This window comes from Lithobates pipiens, unplaced genomic scaffold, assembly GCF_037356315.1.
Source record: "Lithobates pipiens isolate NorthernLeopardFrog02 unplaced genomic scaffold, aLitPip1_a1.2 Scaffold_13, whole genome shotgun sequence".
Classification (NCBI taxonomy): domain Eukaryota; kingdom Metazoa; phylum Chordata; class Amphibia; order Anura; family Ranidae; genus Lithobates; species Lithobates pipiens.
This window is the reverse complement of record NW_027507718.1, coordinates 475,062,918-475,081,732: the sequence shown is the minus strand read 5'-3', so window position 1 is coordinate 475,081,732 and position 18,815 is coordinate 475,062,918. Positions and strand designations below refer to the sequence as shown.

The 18,815-nt window shown below is 41.7% G+C and overlaps 2 protein-coding genes across 2 annotated transcripts in view; one reads left to right on the top strand and one right to left on the bottom strand.

Annotated features, from left to right (window-relative positions):
* The window catches only part of NSD2 (nuclear receptor binding SET domain protein 2), a 99,233-nt gene extending 96,870 nt beyond the window's left edge, over nucleotides 1–2,363 (top strand). The window contains 1 exon segment of the mRNA XM_077477923.1: nucleotides 1,544–2,363. The gene's annotated coding sequence lies outside the window, so the exon portion shown is untranslated.
* A 12,417-nt stretch (nucleotides 2,364–14,780) lies between these two features.
* Nucleotides 14,781–18,815, bottom strand: part of LOC143975484 (uncharacterized) — a gene marked incomplete in the record, with an annotated part of 59,667 nt that continues 55,632 nt past the window's right edge. The window contains 1 exon segment of the mRNA XM_077477922.1: nucleotides 14,781–15,337. Coding sequence (XP_077334048.1) covers nucleotides 15,208–15,337 — 130 coding nt within the window.

Genomic DNA, 18,815 nt, shown 5'->3' with positions numbered 1-18,815 from the left:
TGGGAGAGCAGTGTCAGTGAGTATATAACATGTGCCATATTTTGTAACACTTTTCTTGAATTTAGATTTTGTGAAATACAGCCATTTAAAACAATTTAGGGCCTTCAAGGGTGACTCCATTAACTTTTTTTTTTTTTTTTTTTTTTTTTTTTTTTTTTTTTTTTTTTGTACCCAAACTTCAAAAGTGTGAACTCTGGAATGGTCACAGTTAGTTTTTGATCTAGCTGCTGCTTCTTATGTCTGAGATCGAAAAGGAGACTTGTTAACTCTCCAAAGCTTTAAAAAAAATAAATTGTCATTTTTAGAAAGAGGTCAGCAGTGACTGGCTTTACACTAGCTTTTGGTTAAGTATGCAATCAACATTATTCTACTTCACTAGCTCCTTGCTTGTTCAGGGTACTGATTTCCGGTCCACTTCAATGCAGATTGTCAAAGACTTGTACTTTCCTTTCGCTCCCCCGCTACTCTGTTCAGCAGCTTGGAGAAAAAAAGGGAAAGCCCTGTGTAAGCTACAAGATATTGGAGTTATTGTTTACACAATGCTTATTTAGCCTTTTGTGACAATTAGTCCAGCACCATAAGTATGAGCTATTTTTCTTTTGGCGCCTATTGCTTAACTGAGTGGTGGTGGTGGCGGAGTGAAAGAAAAGTGTATATGCTGCTGTGGGGAGTGGTGGGTGAGTTGCTTTGCCCTAAGTGTGCCAAGAGCACGGCTTTTCTATAAGTGCATACAAGCTTGTCTTAATATTAGAAAATGACTTCTATGACAAGTGATTTCCATTTAAACATTAAAGTTGGCTTTTCTGGAGTTCAGCCCAGTAGTTGCCCATAGTTTGCTAAATGATGATTTTTAAAGACTTCTTAAAGCAGTAGTAAAGCCCGCTTTTGTGATTATATTTTTATTACCTACAGGTATGCCTCTAATGAGGCTTAACTTTTAAGTAAAATGACTATCTCCTAAACAAACACTGTTTAGGAAATATTCACCCTGAGTGCAGCCAGTGACATCACCAGCGCATGCGCTTTGAAGGTTCGGCATGATTTGCCAGAACTTCAGAGCTTCGTGCCGGAGCCAAGGGCTCCAGCGTAAATGCGCATGAATAAAGTCCTTGCGGCTCTGGCCAATCATACAGCTGGAGCGTGCGAACCTGGAGGAAAAACTGGGGGAATATGAAGATGTCAGCCCTCTCAGTGGTGACAGTGCAGCGCTGGAGCGCTTGGTTCTAAGGTAAGCGTTTCATAATGTGCCAAGTATGTAATGCATACTAGTACATTATACCATTGTCTGTCTTACAGGTTTTTTTTTTTTTTTTTTTTAAACCAGCTGCGGTTTACAACCGCTTTCAAATCACATCAAGCATTCCTGTGAAGGTCTGATTTGGCTCTCGTGGCCTGGAGCGGAAGAGTGCTTAGCTTAGGCTTACAAAAAACAGCTTGACGCTTTTTATTTTTGTTTTTTTTGTAAATGCCTCCTATGTGTTCTTTAGACTAACACTGTAAAGCTAAAAATTAAAAGCAGTTTAGTTTTTATTTCGTTTTTCAGCTGAGAGGAGACCATGTTAACCATGAGTCTCGGGCATGTTAGTTTGTGAAAAGGAAGCCAGGAAATAATGATGCTTATCAACACAGTTTTGTGGAGAACGCGAGCAAGCTTCGTGCAGAGTTTTATACAAGCCTCCAAAGCACAGATCTGAGTGTTGTACACAATTTTCACAGTGGAGAAGGCTGCTGTCTCAGGATTTTGTATTATGCCATGGACTGTACCAGGGAATCATTCACCCAGCAGTGTGTGTAAAAGACACCAGAGCCAACTTTATGGCCCAGAAACAAAATTGGGTCTGCAGTGGCAGGGATACCTTACAAATGTTGCTCATGTTGTCTTCTGCCAAAAATCGTTTTGTGTAATGTCTCATTGACTACAAGTTTACTTCATTGTAATGTCACCTGTCATATTGTGGTTAGCTCCCTGTCGAGCATTCTGATTTTGATATTGAATTTCTGATATTCATTTTTAAAGGTTTTGTAAAGGAAAAAGTATAGTTTTGTACTGTAGAGACTGATTGCTGAAGAATGATTCTTGCATTATGGTATACATCATATATCTCTGAAAAGTGTTACCTTTATCGCATTGTTTTCCATACTGAAGCTTTTGGCCTGGGCTCCCAAAATCCTTTCCTATTTGTTTTTTATTTTTTTAAGTTAAAGTAAATGTTCTCTAAAGAGGTTCTACAATGAACAGTGATTTTAAATACGCACTTTATTATTTTCTAATGCCATTTTAATTTTATCATTACTCCAACTTGAAACATCATACAAAGTTTATCTTTTTTTTTTTTCACACCGGAATAGAAATTTTTTGGTTACCCAACTGTTGTGTGCCTCTTTTTTTGTTTTCCCCCCCACTTTGGGGGGGCAAATGCAGTACAAATGTGGTGCAATTACTGAAAAATGTATCTGAAGGCTGGGTTTGAACTAGTGTGAATTGGATGTGGGTTTCCACACATCCAATTCGCATGACAGGAGACTGTTACCAGCTGTCAATGGAGCCAGTTCACTCATCTCTGGAGTGGCTTGCACAGGAGTCCTGTGCATCTCTGGCTCTGTTTCAGGTCTGAATTCAGGCAAAAATTTGGCCCTGATTTGTCCCTGAAATGGAGAACAGGGATGCACCGGATCCCTGCTGTGAGCCGCGCCCACATTAAGTGTGAACCCAGCCTTAAGCATGATCAAACATAGTTTTCAGTTTTTTGTAAGTTGGTGCCTGTCAAATTACTATGCAAGGACACAGCCCTGACCAGAAATGTGGAACAATAGCAAGTGTGTGTAATAAGCAGATATGTCTGATTCGAATTGTTTTTGTACATGGAAGCAAAGTAAAAGCTAGCTTTTTAATGTGTACAGTCACGTCCATAAATATTGGGACATTGACACAGTTTGAATCTTTTTGGCTCTATACACCACCGCAATGGATTTGAAATGAAACAAACACGATGCTTTAACTGTAGATGTTAAGCTTTAATTTCATGGTATTTAGATCCAAATCAGGTGAACAGTGTAGGAATTACAACAGTTTGTATACAGTATGTGCCTCCCACTTTTTAAGGGACCAAAAGTAATGGGACAATTGGCTGCTCAGCTTTTCCGTGGCCATGTGTGTTATTTCCTCATTGTCCCATTTACAAGTAGCAGATAAAAGGTCCAGAGTTCATTTAAAGTGTGCTATTCGCATTTGGAGCCTTTTGCTTTCAACTCTCAATATGAGATCCACAGAGCTGTCACTATCAGTGAAGCAAGCCATCAATAGGCTGAAAAAACACATCCATCGGAGAGATGGCAAAAACATTAGGTGTGCACAAATCAACTCTTTGGAACATCCTTAAAAAGAGAGCTCACACTGGTGAGCTGAGCAACACCAAAGGACCTGGAAGACCACAGAAAACAACTGGTGGATGACCGAAGAATTCTTTCTCTGGTGAAGAAATCACCCTTCACAACAGTTGGCCAGATCAAGTACACTCTCCAGGAGGTAGGTGTATGTGTGTCAAAGTCAACAATCAAGAGAAGACTTCACCAGAGTGAATACAGAGGGTTCACCACAAGATGTAAACCAATGGTGCGCCTCAAAAACAGGAAAGCCAGATTAGTTTGCCAAATATCTAAAGCCTTCACAGTTGGAACAACATCCTATGGCAGATGAGACCCAAGATCAACTTGTACCAGAGTGATGGGAAGAGAAGAGCAACTGCTCGCGATCCAAAGCATACCACCTCATCAGTGAAGCATGGTGGTGTTGGTAATGTCATGGCGTTCTCTTGTATTTATTGATGATGTGACTGTCAGAAGCAGCAGGATGAATTTGGAAGTGTTTTGGCCAATATCTGCTCACATTCAGCAAAATGCATCAGAACTCATTGGAGCTCAAGCTTCACAGTGCAGATGGACAATGACCCGAAGCATACTGCGAAAGCAACCAGAGTTTAAGGGAAAGAAGTGGAATGTTATGCAATAGCCTAGTCAAAAACATGACCTGAATCTGATTGAGCATGCATTTCACTTGCTGAAGACAAAACAGAAGGGAAAAATGACCCAGGAACAAGCAGAAACTGAAGACAGTTAGTAGAGGCCTGGCAGAGCATCACCAGGGATGAAACCCAGCGTCTGGTGAGGTCTATGCGTTCCAGACTTCAGGCTGTAATTGACTGTAAAGGATTTGCAACCAAGTATTAAAAAGTGAAAGTTTGGATGATTGTTCATCTGTCCCATTACTTTCCGTCCCTTTGTATATGTGCCTCCCACTTTTTAAAAACTGTTGTAATTCATACAGCGTTCACCTAATTTGGATGTAAATACCCTCAAATTAAAGCTGAAAGTCTGCAGTTAAAGCATATCTTGTTAGTTTCATTTCAAATCCAATATTTATGGACCTGACTGCACACATTAAAAAGCTAGCTTTTACTTTGCGATTCTAATTGTTTTTGTACATGGAAGCAGACACATCTGCTTATTACACACACTTGCTATTGTTCCACATTTCTGGTCAGGGCTGTCTCCTTGCATAGTAAATTGACCGGGGTACTGATAGCACTAAACCACTAGAAGAAGCACCAACTTATAAAACAGAAAACTAAGTTGGATCATGCTTAAGGCTGGGTTCACACTTAATGTGGGTGTGGCTCACAGCAGGGGTCTGCAGTTAAAGCACATCTTGTTCATTTCATTTCAAATCCATTGTGGTGTATAGAGCCAAAAATATTAGAATTGTGTTGATCCCAATGTTTATGGACCTGACTGTATGTAATTCTGAACACTTAACTTTTCTTATTTGGGCCTTTTTTGAAAGCAGGTTCTTATGTCTGATATGTGCAAAAAAAGCTGTTGATCTAGGAGAGCCCTCCTCCAAGTGTTCGTCTTGGACTACCAAATAATTAGCCTTTATATGGTGGGGATTGGTTAGGTAGTTTAAGATTTGACCTTGGGCAGGGCTGTGGACTGGTAACCTCTACAGCATTTGTGTGAACTGAGCAAAGTACTGAATTGTCTACCATAAATGCACTTTCTGTATATATTGCAGAGATGTACCACGTGTGGTGTTTTACACGTTTTTAAAAAGTATTGTGTTGGTGAAATAGTTTATGCTAAGGACACCTGTCGAGAGGCAAATATTTTATACCTAAAGTGCCATCTTCTGTATAATCCCTTTCCCTCTCTGCTAGCCTGAGTTCTTTGCTAGTGTCCTTTTGGGTAATGGACGGCCTCTTTACTGAGACTATACAAATATATGTATAGTAGCCAATGACTTTCAGAGAGACGTATAGAAGCAAGAACACTGCATATTAAAAAAAAATAAATAAAAAAAAATAAATAAATAAATAAACATTTCATGTAAAATCCAGACCACACAAGAAACACACAGTGCTAAATTTTGGGGTTCACATTGTTGTTTAGATCCAAAATAATCCACATGTAGATGCAATGTGTTTCAATATCATAAACGCACAATCAAAAAGTAAAATATTTATACCAGCATGATGAAACTCACAATTCTCTTGATAAAAACAGATTCACTGGAATTAACAGCTGTATAGCATCTTTTGCTGGTGGGCTGTAGAGGGTTCTTAAGCCCCCGTACATACTATCAGTTTTTCTGCTGATTATTATTTTTATTTTTTTTCCTTCAGATTTACTAAAACCATATGATGAGGTCAAACCTTTAGGAGTTTCAATTTTGTATGTAATCAGGCTGTCCCTTGCACTACATGCTTTTGGTAAATCTGAAGGAAAGATTCGGCAGAAAATCTTTAGTGTGTATGGGGCTTTATTTACAGTTGCAAGCAAAAGCTCAGCATGGAAACAGCCAGGTTGGCTTACTTATACATTTGTATCATCAAAGCCACACTGTTGCCAAAAGTATTGGGATGCCTGGCTTTAATGGCATCCCAGTCTTGGTCATTAGGGTTCAATATTGAGTTGGCTCACCCTTTGCAGCTATAACAGCTTCAACTATTCTGGAAATGGTTTAGGTGTGTGTCTTTGGGAATGTTTGTCTCTTCCAGAAGAGCATTTGGGAGGTCAGGTACTGATGTTGTACAAGAAGGCCTGGCTTCAAGTCTCCACTCTAATTCATCCCAAAGGTGTTCTATGGGGTTGAGGTCAGGATGCTGGAGGCTAGTCAAGTTCCTCTAATCCAAACCCACTCATCCATGTCTTTACAGACCCTGCTTCGTGCACTGGTGTGCAGTCATGTTGGAACAGGAAGGGGCCATTCCCAAACTGATCCCACAATGTTGGGAGCATAAAATTGTCCAAAATGTCTTGGTATGCTGATGCCTTAAAGAGGAAGTAAAGGCTATTTAAAAAAAATGCAATCTGCAAGGCAAAGGCATAATGAGCTAGTATGCATAGCATATGAGCTCATTATGAATAACTTGCTTGAGAACGAAGCCCCCTCGGTCTTCGCCGCAGCCATGTATCCCTGAGTGACTTCCGGGTCTCTTTGCTCCGGCGCTGTGATTTGCCAGAGCTGCGATGACGTCACTCCCGCGCATGTGCACGGGAGCTGACACGCGTGGCATATCGCAGTGATCTGCGGCCTGCTCAGTGCACCGCGGTGCCTGTCTTGTAAATATCGCCTAAACCGTGTAGGTTTAGGAGATATTTCTTGGACCTACAGGTTAGGCTTACCTGTAAGTCAAAGTGGTTTGTAAGGGTTTATAACCACTTTAAGAGTTCCCTTCCCTGGAATGAAGAGAGCCAAGCTCAAGCCCTGAAAAACAACACCACACCAAAATCCCGCCTCCACCAAATGATTTGCATGTGGTTAGGGCTGTACAAGTCTACCTTGCAGCCACATCCTTGTGAAAGTTGCCTGAAGTCTGCCTTTAGATCCACAAAGTGGATTAGGCAAATCTTTACTTAGCTGTATGCCTTGAAAAGTAGGGTTCCTTCCTATCCTGGGGAGGTCCACTCTACCAGAAGTTTCTGAGCCTTTCAATGTTGCGTTATGACATCACAGCCAGGCTGCTGGCAGTAAACAAGGTCGGGCCAGGTTATTTTCCAGCCTGGAGGAGAGATGTGGGGGGGTCTTATAGACCCCAGATATCTTTATAGAGAAGACCTGTCACACGCTATTCCTATTACAAGGGATGTTTACATTTCTTGTAATGGGAATACAATTCTCATTAAAAATTCAAGGCTGGATCAAAATTGTCATTCTCCAGCAATGGGCCCGTTTAAATCTACCTGGCCTGCTGCAGTGCATTAGTGCAACCCAAAGCACACAACACACCAACAATTCTGCATACAACAGCACAATGCAGGTGCCCTAAGGAGATGTGTTGGGGTGCAATTTTGAACCTGTAGTTATAAATTTCTTATAGTGCTCATACACTGGCCATGTTATTAGGTACACCTGTTCAATTGTTTGGTCACACAAATTGCTAATCAGCCAATCACATGGCAGCCACTCAATTCATTTAGACATTTAGATGTGGGGAAGACGACATACTAAAGCTCAAACTAGGTATGAGAAAGGGTATTTAAGTGACTTTGAACATGACAGGGTTGTTGGTGCCAGACAGGCTGGGCATGTCAAAAAATGCTGCTGTTCTGGGCTTTTCACGTACAACCATCTCTAGAGTTTACAGAGAATGCTCCGACAAAGAGAAAATATCCAGTGAGTGGCAGTTGTGTGGATGAAAATGCCTCGTTGATGTCAGAGGAAAATGGGTAGACTTGTTTGAGATGATAGAAAGGCAACAGTAACTAAAAAAAAAAATACTCGTTACAACCAAGGTACGCAGCATACACCCTTGAACCAGATGGGCTACAGCTGCATAAGCCTACACCAGGTGCCACTCTGGTCAGCTAAGAACAGGAAACTAAGGCTACAATTTGCACAGGCTTACCAAAATTGGACAATAGAAGATTTGAAAGACAGTGCCTGGTCTGATAAGTCTTGATTTTAGCTGCGACATTCAGATGCTAGGTTCAGAATTTGGTGTAAATATGGTTCCATCCTGTCTTGTATCAACAGTTCAGGCTGGTGGCGTAATGGTGTGGGGGATATTTTCTTGGCGCACTTAGTACCAATTGTTCATTGTTTAAATACCAAGGGCTACTCGAGTATTGTTGCTAACCATGTCTATCCCTTTAGGACTAGTGTACCCATCTTCTGATGGCTCCTTCCAGCAGGATAATGCACCATGTCACAAAGCTCAGATCATCTCACCACTGGTTTCTTGAACATCACAATGAGATCACTGTACTCCAATGGCCTCCACAGTCACCAGATCTCATCCAATATGTCACCTTTGAGATGTGGTGGAAGATTTGCATCATTGATGTGCAGCCAACAAATCTGCAACTGCGTGGTGCTATCATATCACTATGGACCAAAATCTCTGAGGAATGTCTCCAACACCTTGTTGAATATATGCCATGAAGAATTAAGGCAGTTCAGAGGAAAAAAAGGGGGTCCAACCTGGTACTAGCAAGGCATACCTAATAAAGTAGCCAGTATGTGTATATGGCATGGTCCATAATTTGGAGCACATAAAGTAAAACCAAAGGCAAAACTTTTTTTTTTTTTTTTAAAGTTTTAAATAGAGTGGACAAGGATTAGAACACCTGTCAGGTTTTTATGTCTGTCTCTGCTCCCCCAGGGAAATTTACCCTCTCTATTTGTCCTAGTGATTGAAGAGTGGAAGGGAAAAATATTCTCTGCCCTCCTGTTTTAGCTACAGGACCGGTAGTGAAGGATACCCACCCCCAGAAAAAAGAGGTTATGCTTACTGTATCCAAAATGGTAAAAAACAATTGTACAGTATCACAAACTGAGTACACCCCTCACAAATATTTTATTATATCTTTTCATGTGACAACACTGAAGAAGTGACTCTTTGCTACAATGTAAAGTAGTGAGTGTACAGATTGTATAACAGTGTAAATTTGCTGTCCCCTCAAAATAACACAGTCATTAATGTCTAAACTGCTGGCAACAAAAGTGAGTACACCTCTAAGTGAAAATGTCTGAATTTGGCCCTAAGTGCCTATTTTGTGTGGATACCATTATTTTCCAGCACTCCCTTAACCCTCTTGGGCATGGAGTTCCCCAGACCTTCACAAGTTGCCACTGGAGTCCTATTCCACTCCTCCATGAAGATATCACTGAGCTGGTGGATGTTAGAAACCTTGCACTCCTCTACCTTCCATTTGAGTATGCTCATTAGGGTTTAGGTCTGAAGACCTGCTTGGCCAGTCCATCACCTTTACCCTCTTCTTTAGCAAGGCAGTGTTCACCTTGGAGGTGTGTTTGGTGTCGTTATGTTGGAATACTGCCCTGCTGCCCAGTCTCTGTTTCAGTACATGTTGGCATTAATGGTTCCCTCAATGAACTGTAGCTCCCCAGTGCCAGCAGCACTCATGCAGCCCCAAACCATGACACTTAATGCTTGACTGTAGCCACACCATGGGACATGGTTCCAGTAATCCATGTCCTTAGTCTGCTCGTCTTTAGCAAACTGTTTGCAGGCTTTCTTGCGCATCATCTTTAGAAGAGGTTTCCTTCTGGGAAGACAGCCATGCAGACAAATTTGATGCAGCGTATGGTCTGAGCACTGACAGGCCGACCCACCCCACCCTCTGCAGCAATCATATGTGTATTTCCCAAAGACAACCTCCAGCTACGACGCTGAGCACATGCACTCAACTTCTTTGGTCGACCATGGCGAGGCCTGTTTTGTTAAACCACTGTATGGTCTTTGCAAAATTCTTATAGCCTAGGCTAGTACTGGTGAAAAGTGGCACCCCAGATGTTTTGGGACTACATTTCCCATGATGCTCAACTATACTGCAGAGTTTATGAGTATTTATCATGGGGAAATGTAGTTCCAAAACATCTAGGGTGTCACAGTTTGCCAGCACTAGCCTAGGCTATCTTTATGTAGAGCAACAATTCCTTTTTTCAGCTCCTCAGCGAGTTCTTTGCCATGTTGAACTCCCAGCGACCAGTATGATAGAGTGAAAGCGATAACACCAAATTTAAAGTGGGATTCCGCTCTTTTTTTATTTTTTTCTTACCTGTCTCACTGGTGGGTGAGTGCTAGCTTCGATTGGCATCCACGTCCGGCGTTTATTTGACCCCCGGCGCGACGAATCTTTTCTTCAGGATGACTTATAAAAACCTACTCTGGCATTTTCCATTTTAACTGTGGGCGTCTGAAGCCCACAGGCATTTACTTCCTGGTATATGATGACGTCTGGCTCCCAGCATGCTCCGCTCCATCTTGCACATGCTCAGTGAGAGCAGTGACAAGGAAAGAAAAACTCCAGGAAGTTCCCGCCCCGTTGTCAAGGCAACGAAAACCACACAGCACAGAGAACAAAGAATGAATGAAAACAAACCCACAGAAGCAATCACTTGTTTGCTTGCTACCTCGTGTGTAATGGCAGATACAGCTGCCTGCCCACTTTAAAAATGGCAAATTCGTACACGCCCTCGTCACGTGACCGGCGTCCGAACGAAATCTCGCGAAATTTCGCAATTTCAATGTCCCCCATGGATTCTTGGGAAATTTCCCAGGGACCATTGCGAGGACGATAGCCACCCCTACTCCCACGGGAGGAGAACCCGGAAGTCAGCTGAAACATCAGAAATAAAAGGTAAGTAAATAATATTTTTTTTTTTCAGGGTTCGTTTAGGTAAGTATGCTAACTGTTGATTTTAATAACATGAACTTTCATTTTTAGGTACCAAACCACTTTAACACACCTGCTCCCCATTCATGCCTGAAACCTTGTAACACCAACCAGTCACATGACACTGGGGAGGGAAAAATGGTAATTTGGACATTTGCACTTAGGCGTGTACTCACTTTTGTTGCCAGTGGTTTAGACATTAAAGGTTGTGTGTTAGCCTTTATGTACACGGGATGTTTTTTTTTTTTTTTTTTTGTTTTTGTTTTTGTTTTTTTTTGCAAACTCCCCTGAAAGATTTAACTTGACAGTAACCCACGTTTAAAACGTCCATTATGCCGCGTTTAGCAGTGTTTACAGTTTTTAATTTTTGTCTATTAAAAAAAAAAAACACGAGTTACTGCGTTTAGAAGCACTTGGTGCTTGAAATGACTGTAAACTCCACTTCTGAATGCTTTTTTGCATTCCAAAAAATGCCTCTAAACTCAACTGCCTAGAAAGTACTGTGTACATGTACTGCTAACAGAGGAGAGTTCAGGGGCAGTTGAAAAAAAACTCCCAACTGCTCCTAAGTCCCCTTTCACACTGGGGCAGTTTTCAGGCAATACGGCACTAAAAATAGCGCCTGAAAAAAACAGGCCCCTTTAACTCCAGTGTAAAAGCTGGAGGGCTTTCACACTGGAGCGGTGCGCTAGCAGGACGTTGAAAAAAAAGTCCTGCTAGCCGCATCTTTGGAGTGGTGAAAGGAGCGGTGTATTCACCATTCCTGAACCGCTCCTACCCATTGAAATCAATGGAGCAGCGTGGCGGTTTTAACCCTTTTTCGGCTGCTAGCAGGGCTTAAAACCGCCCCACTAGCAGCCACAGACCGCAAATAGCTTTACCGCCGACGCCCACACCGCCCCAGTATGAAAGGGGCCTAAACGTCCGTTTACCAGCAGTAGTGTACATGAGGCCTTAGGCCCCATGTACACTGCTGCTAAGCACATGTTCAGAGGCAGTTGAACTCATTCAATGTTAATTTAAATATCTTATGTGACCATGTACACAGTTTCCGTTACAGTGATTTTTAGGCAGTTACGTTTAACAGCACTTCTTTGAAGGCAAAAAAAATTTTTGCAAACGCCAAAGATTTCCACATTCAAACACAGCTAAATGCGGTATCGTTTATAATTGTTTTTAGAGGTGCCCAATTTTTCGGACATTAAAACACAAAAAAATGGTAGAAAATTATAAAACAAAAAAAAATAAGTTAAAAACTGGTAATTACTTGCAATGATTCATACACCATATATAGCCCTTTATCCAATCCAATACACAACCAGCAATGTTGTTTTACAAAGTATAATTGTAATTTGACCCATATGTTGTTAGATATGAATAAGATGACCCCCACCGTTGAGCCTGACCACCAACGTGATCAAACATAGGTTTTATGAAATTTGACAGTCACCAACAGGCGTTCCTCTCTGGCGGTACACTCTTCCTCATGTTCGTGTCCAAGCGTGTCAGACTGGGCCGGACCTTTTCTAGTAGAATTTCAAATGAGGCAATGGACATGCATGTAAAAATTTATCGAGGTAGGTATGCTGCTGTACGTACATGTTGGTAAAATATCCTACTGACGTGCTGCATGATCAATGGATGGGTCCAGTAGCGATTAACTCTGGTCATGGCACGCAATTTTCGGTGTTGTTCTAGCCTCATCAAGAGCAATGGCAGGAGCATTTCCTAACATACGCTCATTATGGGATCCATTGTTAAAAAAAAAAAAAAAAGCACAGAAATGGGGACTAATACAAGGGCACTGCTGCTCTCTCTGGTCTCACAAAATGGCTGAAATAGTTAAAACCTTTTTTTGAGCTTGGGGAGGGTCTATGATATTATCCTTACTAAATGCTTCTAGACGCAAGCGTGGCTAAATGGGCTTTTCTAAATGCCGGTTTCAAGCTTTAAAAAAAAAAACGTACAGGGGACTTTGCCTCAGCGTCCCATGTACATGGAGCCTAAGGCTTTGCTTAGAAGAACAATTTGAGATGGATCCAAACATTGCATAATACTTTCGAGCAGCCATTATACTCACATGTACAACCTCATCAGCAGGTGCTTGGCAAGGCTTTGACCAGCATGCCACATACCACCAGTATGAATATAACCTTGAGGCATCCAAAAAAAGAAAAAAAAAAAGCTGCCTTAACCCCTTGCCAACCAGCGCACGGCCATGTACGTAAGCACAATGGCACGTGCCTGTAAGTCCCCTTTAAGATGCAGTTTAGTAGGCATACCCGTGCCCACAAACTTGTTATGCGCTGGGAGCCAACGATCGTGACATGGAGCGATGCCTATGTAAACAAGGCATTACCCTGTTCTGCCTAGCAACATAGCCTGTATCTACTGCTTTCCTGTCATCAGTAGCAGTGATCTGTGTCATGTTGTAGTGAGCCCATCACGCCCTAGGACACACTTAATGCCTTGATCACCTCTAGTGTTTAACCCCTTCCCTGTCAGTGTCATCTACACAGTATTCAGTGCATTTTTATAGCACTAATCGCTGTATAAATGTCACTGGTCCCAAAAAAGTGTCTGATGTGTCCGCCGCAATCACGATAAAAATTGCAAGATCGCCACCATTACTAAAAAAAAAAATGAATTTATAATAAAAATGCCATAAATCCCTCTCTTTCGTAGACGCTTTAACTGTTGCACAAACCAAATAAATATACGCTTATTGCGATTTTTTTTTTTTTTTAACCAAAAATATGTAGAAGAATCCATATCAGTCTAAACTGAGAAAGAAATGTGTTTTTTTAGGGATATTTATTATAGCAAAAAAATATTGCTTTCTTCAAAATTGTCACTCTTTTTTTGTTTATAGAGCAAAAATAGGTTGATGAATTTGATACTCTACACCTACAAACAAGTGGTTTACAATTTAACCACTTGAATACCATATATAATATATATATATATATATATTTATATATTTTTTTTTTTTAGCAGAGACCCTAGGGAATAAAATGGCGATCATTGCAATTTTTTGTCACACGGTATTTGCACAGCGGTTTTTTTCAAACGCAATTTTTGGGGAATTTTCTTTTTGAAGAAATTAAAAAAGTAATAGAAACAATATATACCCCAATTTCTTTTTAGAGTATGAAAGATAATGTTACACCACGTCCACAGTTTCACAGCAATGTAATGCTTGCAGAATGGCAAAAAACTATGGTCAAAAAGACCCCAAATCTCTTTACCTTAAAAAGCAAAATGGTCAAACAATAAAAAAAATGTTTTGATCTTTTGCTTTAAAAAAAAAAAAACGGGTTTACTTTCACCCTGGATCGAAAGTAACATTGTGATGTCACTCCAGTCTTCCAAGGCCATAGAGTCCATCAAATTGAATGTGCAACCAGCCGGCGGCACTGAGAGAGATATCACTGCTCCAGGGAGGTCAAGCGATAGTAGAAAACCTTCTCATCCAGCTTGGAAGCCCAGATGCCGGCAATGCATACAGCAATCAAGAAGAGGAAGATCTGGACAGTCGCTCCCAAAAAATGTTTTTTTTGCCTTTTATTCAAAAATTCTGTGTCAACAGCCGGCGACGCTGTCAGATCATGTCTCGGGCGAATCCGTAAGCTTGAGAGAACTCCCTCCAAAAGAAAAACTAGCCCCCGGCTTAAAAAACAAAACACAATACCTGGGTTATGGATGATATCTTCAGCCATAATCCCGGTAAACCACTTTCAAACCACAAGGTATATATACATATTGTGGTCACCAAGTGGTTTAGATTACCATTGAGGTCCGTAACGTAAAAGTGGAACTCCGGCCAAACCTTTTGTCCAGGTTTTGCCAGAATAGTTAAGGGTTAGAAGATCAGTCTGCTTTTTGGTTTCTCTGTGTGCCCACTGGGGCGATTTCCCCATACAGCAGGGAATGGGTGGTAGTCCCACCTTTTGTCTTGGCAACAGCCTACAATAGGACATATATCACAATATAAAAGGGGGGGGGGGGGGGGTACAGGCAGGAATAAAAATTGTGACAAAGTTTTTGACCCAGAATGTCCAAGTGAAATAAGTTACAAATAGGAACACAAAGCGAAATAGTTTTTTGCTCATTTTTCCTGTTACACAGATGACTTGCACAATTGTTGTGCACAGCAGTTTTACCCATATTGTAATGTGTCAAACATTTTATGAGGTATAACCACATTTATTATTAATAATAAAAAAAAAAAAAAACTTCAGTTCTGCAAAAAAAATTCTATACAATAAAGGCATTGGAAAATCCACTAAGAAGCATCTGCCATATACAAAGCACCAATATTTACATTCTCTACTATACAAGTCTTTACAGGTGCCTGGCTGTACACTATATATAGCTTCAGAACTCTAACAGGAACATTAAATACAGATTATTCACAAACTGTACAGATTTGTTTTCCTTTTCACATTAAGCTACTGTCTTGCCAAAATCGAAGCTGTTCACCATCCAGCGTACACAGGTTCAGCGTCGTAGTCAAAGCCGTATATGGAGCTTGATAAATGTGGCTGTAGTAGGGGAGACTTTGGGGTGAAAGCCGTCATAGGTTGTCTTTGTGCTGCCTTTCTGTTCTTCCTTACCACATAAATCACAGCAAACAACAGCACTGTACAGGAGGAGAAGAAGAGAATAGCAACAATTATTAAAACCATGGCAGTAATGAGAATTACATAACAAATGTACCACCTCCCATAAGTTATTAGGAGTCACCAAGTTCTTCCATGACCAAATAAAGACAGCAGGCCACAGGTAAAATATGCCAATAGGGGTTGGAATCTGTGAAGAACTCTAATTTGTTAGCAGGAGATATAAGGATTATTGTATTATCAAGCTGCCATTTCATAGGGACATGCTGAGTAATTCAGGTACATATGGTTATGCTGCCATTTCATAGGGACATGCTGAGTAATTCAGGTACATATGGTTATGCTGCCTTCAGGAGATTGGACAATGGCAAACAAAGCTGTAAAGGTCTAGTATACGTTCCTCCAGCGATTCTGAAGATCTCAACCTGGTTCTGTTTGCTCCATATAAACCTTCCTTTGAACCTGTCAGGGATACTACCGAGTTGGTGGCCTTAACCTGTAAAGATCCCTTTCTTGTGGAACAGAGACAAGGTTATATTGAGCAGCCCTAAATGGTGTACAAACGAATGTATATAAGTGTGATTGAACACACAACAAAAAAATAATACACAATATTAAAAAAAATAAAATGTGATATAATTTACATAGAAGTGCTAAACCCAAGGGGTAAACTGGGTATGTATAGTTCAGACTATACATAGTTCACCCCAATGTCCTATAGCCAGGCAGTCTGCATGAACACAAATGTGTGAATGCAAGCATTCCTGTGAGATGACACCAAACAGGGATAGGGTCTATACAAGGCAATACAAATGGTAGAAACTGGAAATAGTTGTCTGAAGTCTGACCATTCAAGGATAAGAAAATGGGTGCTCTTACCAATAAGGTTGGACACACGTGTTGTACGACAGTGGGTCATTAAGGCCTAAAATCCCAATCAGGTGCTGTGTATGGACGATGATTGGATGGATTCTGTTGAGGGGTCCTCAATTCTCCGTCTCCAGGCTCCAAAGGAGCATACGCTCAAAAGTGGGCGTATCCAGGAGAGGCTCTTTTCATATGAGCCCCTCCCTGAGTAGTAGAGTGCCGGCTCGTATGACGGGCGCTGGTGTTTTCACGTGATCCAACTACGAGGAAGTGGAGACCCGCCATTTGAGACGGTGGTACAAGGATCTGCACCCAGTAGGTCACCAGTGTCACATGATCTATCCAGCGATGGGCGCCTGTATGAACAGCGACCCCGCTGGCGAAGAGATGACACTGAAATAGTGACCCTGGAAGTCAAATTGCGGCGATGTCCAGCTCCTGGAGAGAGGACCGCGGACAAGTACCGAATATCTTGTATGACACGTGTGTCCAACCTTATTGGTAAGAGTACAGATCTTCTTATCCTTGAGTGGTCGGAGTTGATGTGACTTTAGACAACTATTTCCAGTTTCTACCATTTGTTTTGCCTTGTCTAGACCCTATCCCTGTTTGGGGTCATCCCACAGGATACTTGCATTCACACATTTATGTTAATGCAGACTGCCTGGCTATAGGACGTATTGAAGTACATTGCCTTTAGTCTGAACTATACATACCCGGTTTAGCACTTCATGTAAATTATCACATTTTATGTTTTATATTTATATTGTGTATTTTTTGTTGTGTGTTCAGTCACACTTCTACACATTCGTTTGTACACCATTTAGCGCTACACTAATTATCTACTATTCTGTTCAGTCTTTTTTGCTTGAGTGTCAGCTGCTTATCAATTTTCACATTTAATTTTAGCGCAGTGTTTTTCCCCCCTTTTTTCACTTTAAGGTTATATTGAGGCCGAAGGCCTCTTTTCCTCTCAAGGGAACCTTAACCTTCTCTCCCATCTCCATGTCCTGCTCCATAACATCCCAAAGATTTTCCTTTACTGGCTGGGTGATAGCGCTGTTCGAGTTTCTCTTACTGCTACTGCTTTTTTTTAGACAAAATTACTTTTTTCATCATTATGGAGTGTCCTAAATTACAACTTGATACTTGTTCCATTATCCATGATATAAGTGGTTTTGGAAGCTCATCATTCTAGCCTATAGACTTAAGGACAAGGCTCAACCTTCTCTATCAAACTGCACTCCACTAGGATCAGTTAGTGCTTCATGGGCTTTTCAGCATCGAGTATCAGTTTCTTAGATTTGCAACACATTCACCAAGTTTGGATGTTCAGACCTCATTTGATGCAATCTTTGGCCATAAGGTTCTTCAGGATTGCTCTGTGAGCTCTAGTGGGCCGACTTTTTTTTTTTTTTTTTAAGGTGTGCATGAGGCATAACAATCTCTGAGAAGCCTTCCTCCTGGCAGCAGAAAAAATAAATAAAAAAACGGCTGATGCTTGTAAAAGTGCCTAACTCTTTTATCGGTTTAGGCGTTTTTACAGGCATCAAGCGCTTGGGCACAAATTAATTTAGTTGGCCAAAGTAAGATTTTATTCTTGCCATTGAAATGAATTAATGTTCCAGCACTAAAACGCGCCTATAAACATCAAACGTTTTATCTGCCCAAACTCTTCTGCTCCTGGACGCACTGACCCCGTTTTTTTTTCCCCTGCCACTAAAAGCTTATAAAAGCCATAGTGTGCATGGACGCACAGAATAACATGGAGGGGTGTTTTGAAGCAGGGGAAAAAAAAAACGCCCGACATCCCTAAAAGCGGCTGTAAAAACGTCCTGTGTGCTTGAGGCCTTTAGCTCTTGTTTACCCAGGCATGTTCGCATTTATTTGCTCTGTTGCCCACCCCTCAGTCGGACTGCTTTTGGATGCTGGATTGTTTTGATCTACTGTAAAATCCATTTTTGGGGTACAGTAAGGGACACAAATCTCTTTCCTCCGTCCTTATGATCCACTCCCAGGGCCGGAATGGAAATAAAAAAAACAGCCCTGGAAATAATTTCATACCAGCCCTACAGCATAACATCATTATTTTCTTGTTCATTAGAGGGAAAACCATGCAACCAGTGCCCATGAGTGCAGCCTGATCAGTGGCCATCAATGCAGCCTCACCAGTACCCATCAATGCCCATCAGCTAAGCCTCACTAGTGCCCATCAATGGAGCCTGGCCAGTGCCGCCTCACCAGTGCCCATCAATGGAGCCTGGCCAGTGCAGCCTCACCAGTGCCCATCAATGGAGCCTGGCCAGTGCAGCCTCACCAGTGCCCATCAATGGAGCCTGACCAGTGCAGCCTCACCAGTGCCCATCTATGGAGCCTGACCAGTGCAGCCTCACCAGTGCAGCCTCACCAGTGCCCATCTATGGAGCCTGACCAGTGCAGCCTCACCAGTGCGCAGCTATGCAGCCTGACCAGTGCGCAGCTATGCGGCCTGACCAGTGCGCAGCTATGCGGCCTGACCAGTGCGCAGCTATGCGGCCTGACCAGTGCGCAGCTATGCGGCCTGACCCATGCAGCCTCACCAGTGTGCAGCTATGCAGTCTGACCAGTGCCCATCAGTGAGAGAAAAAAAAT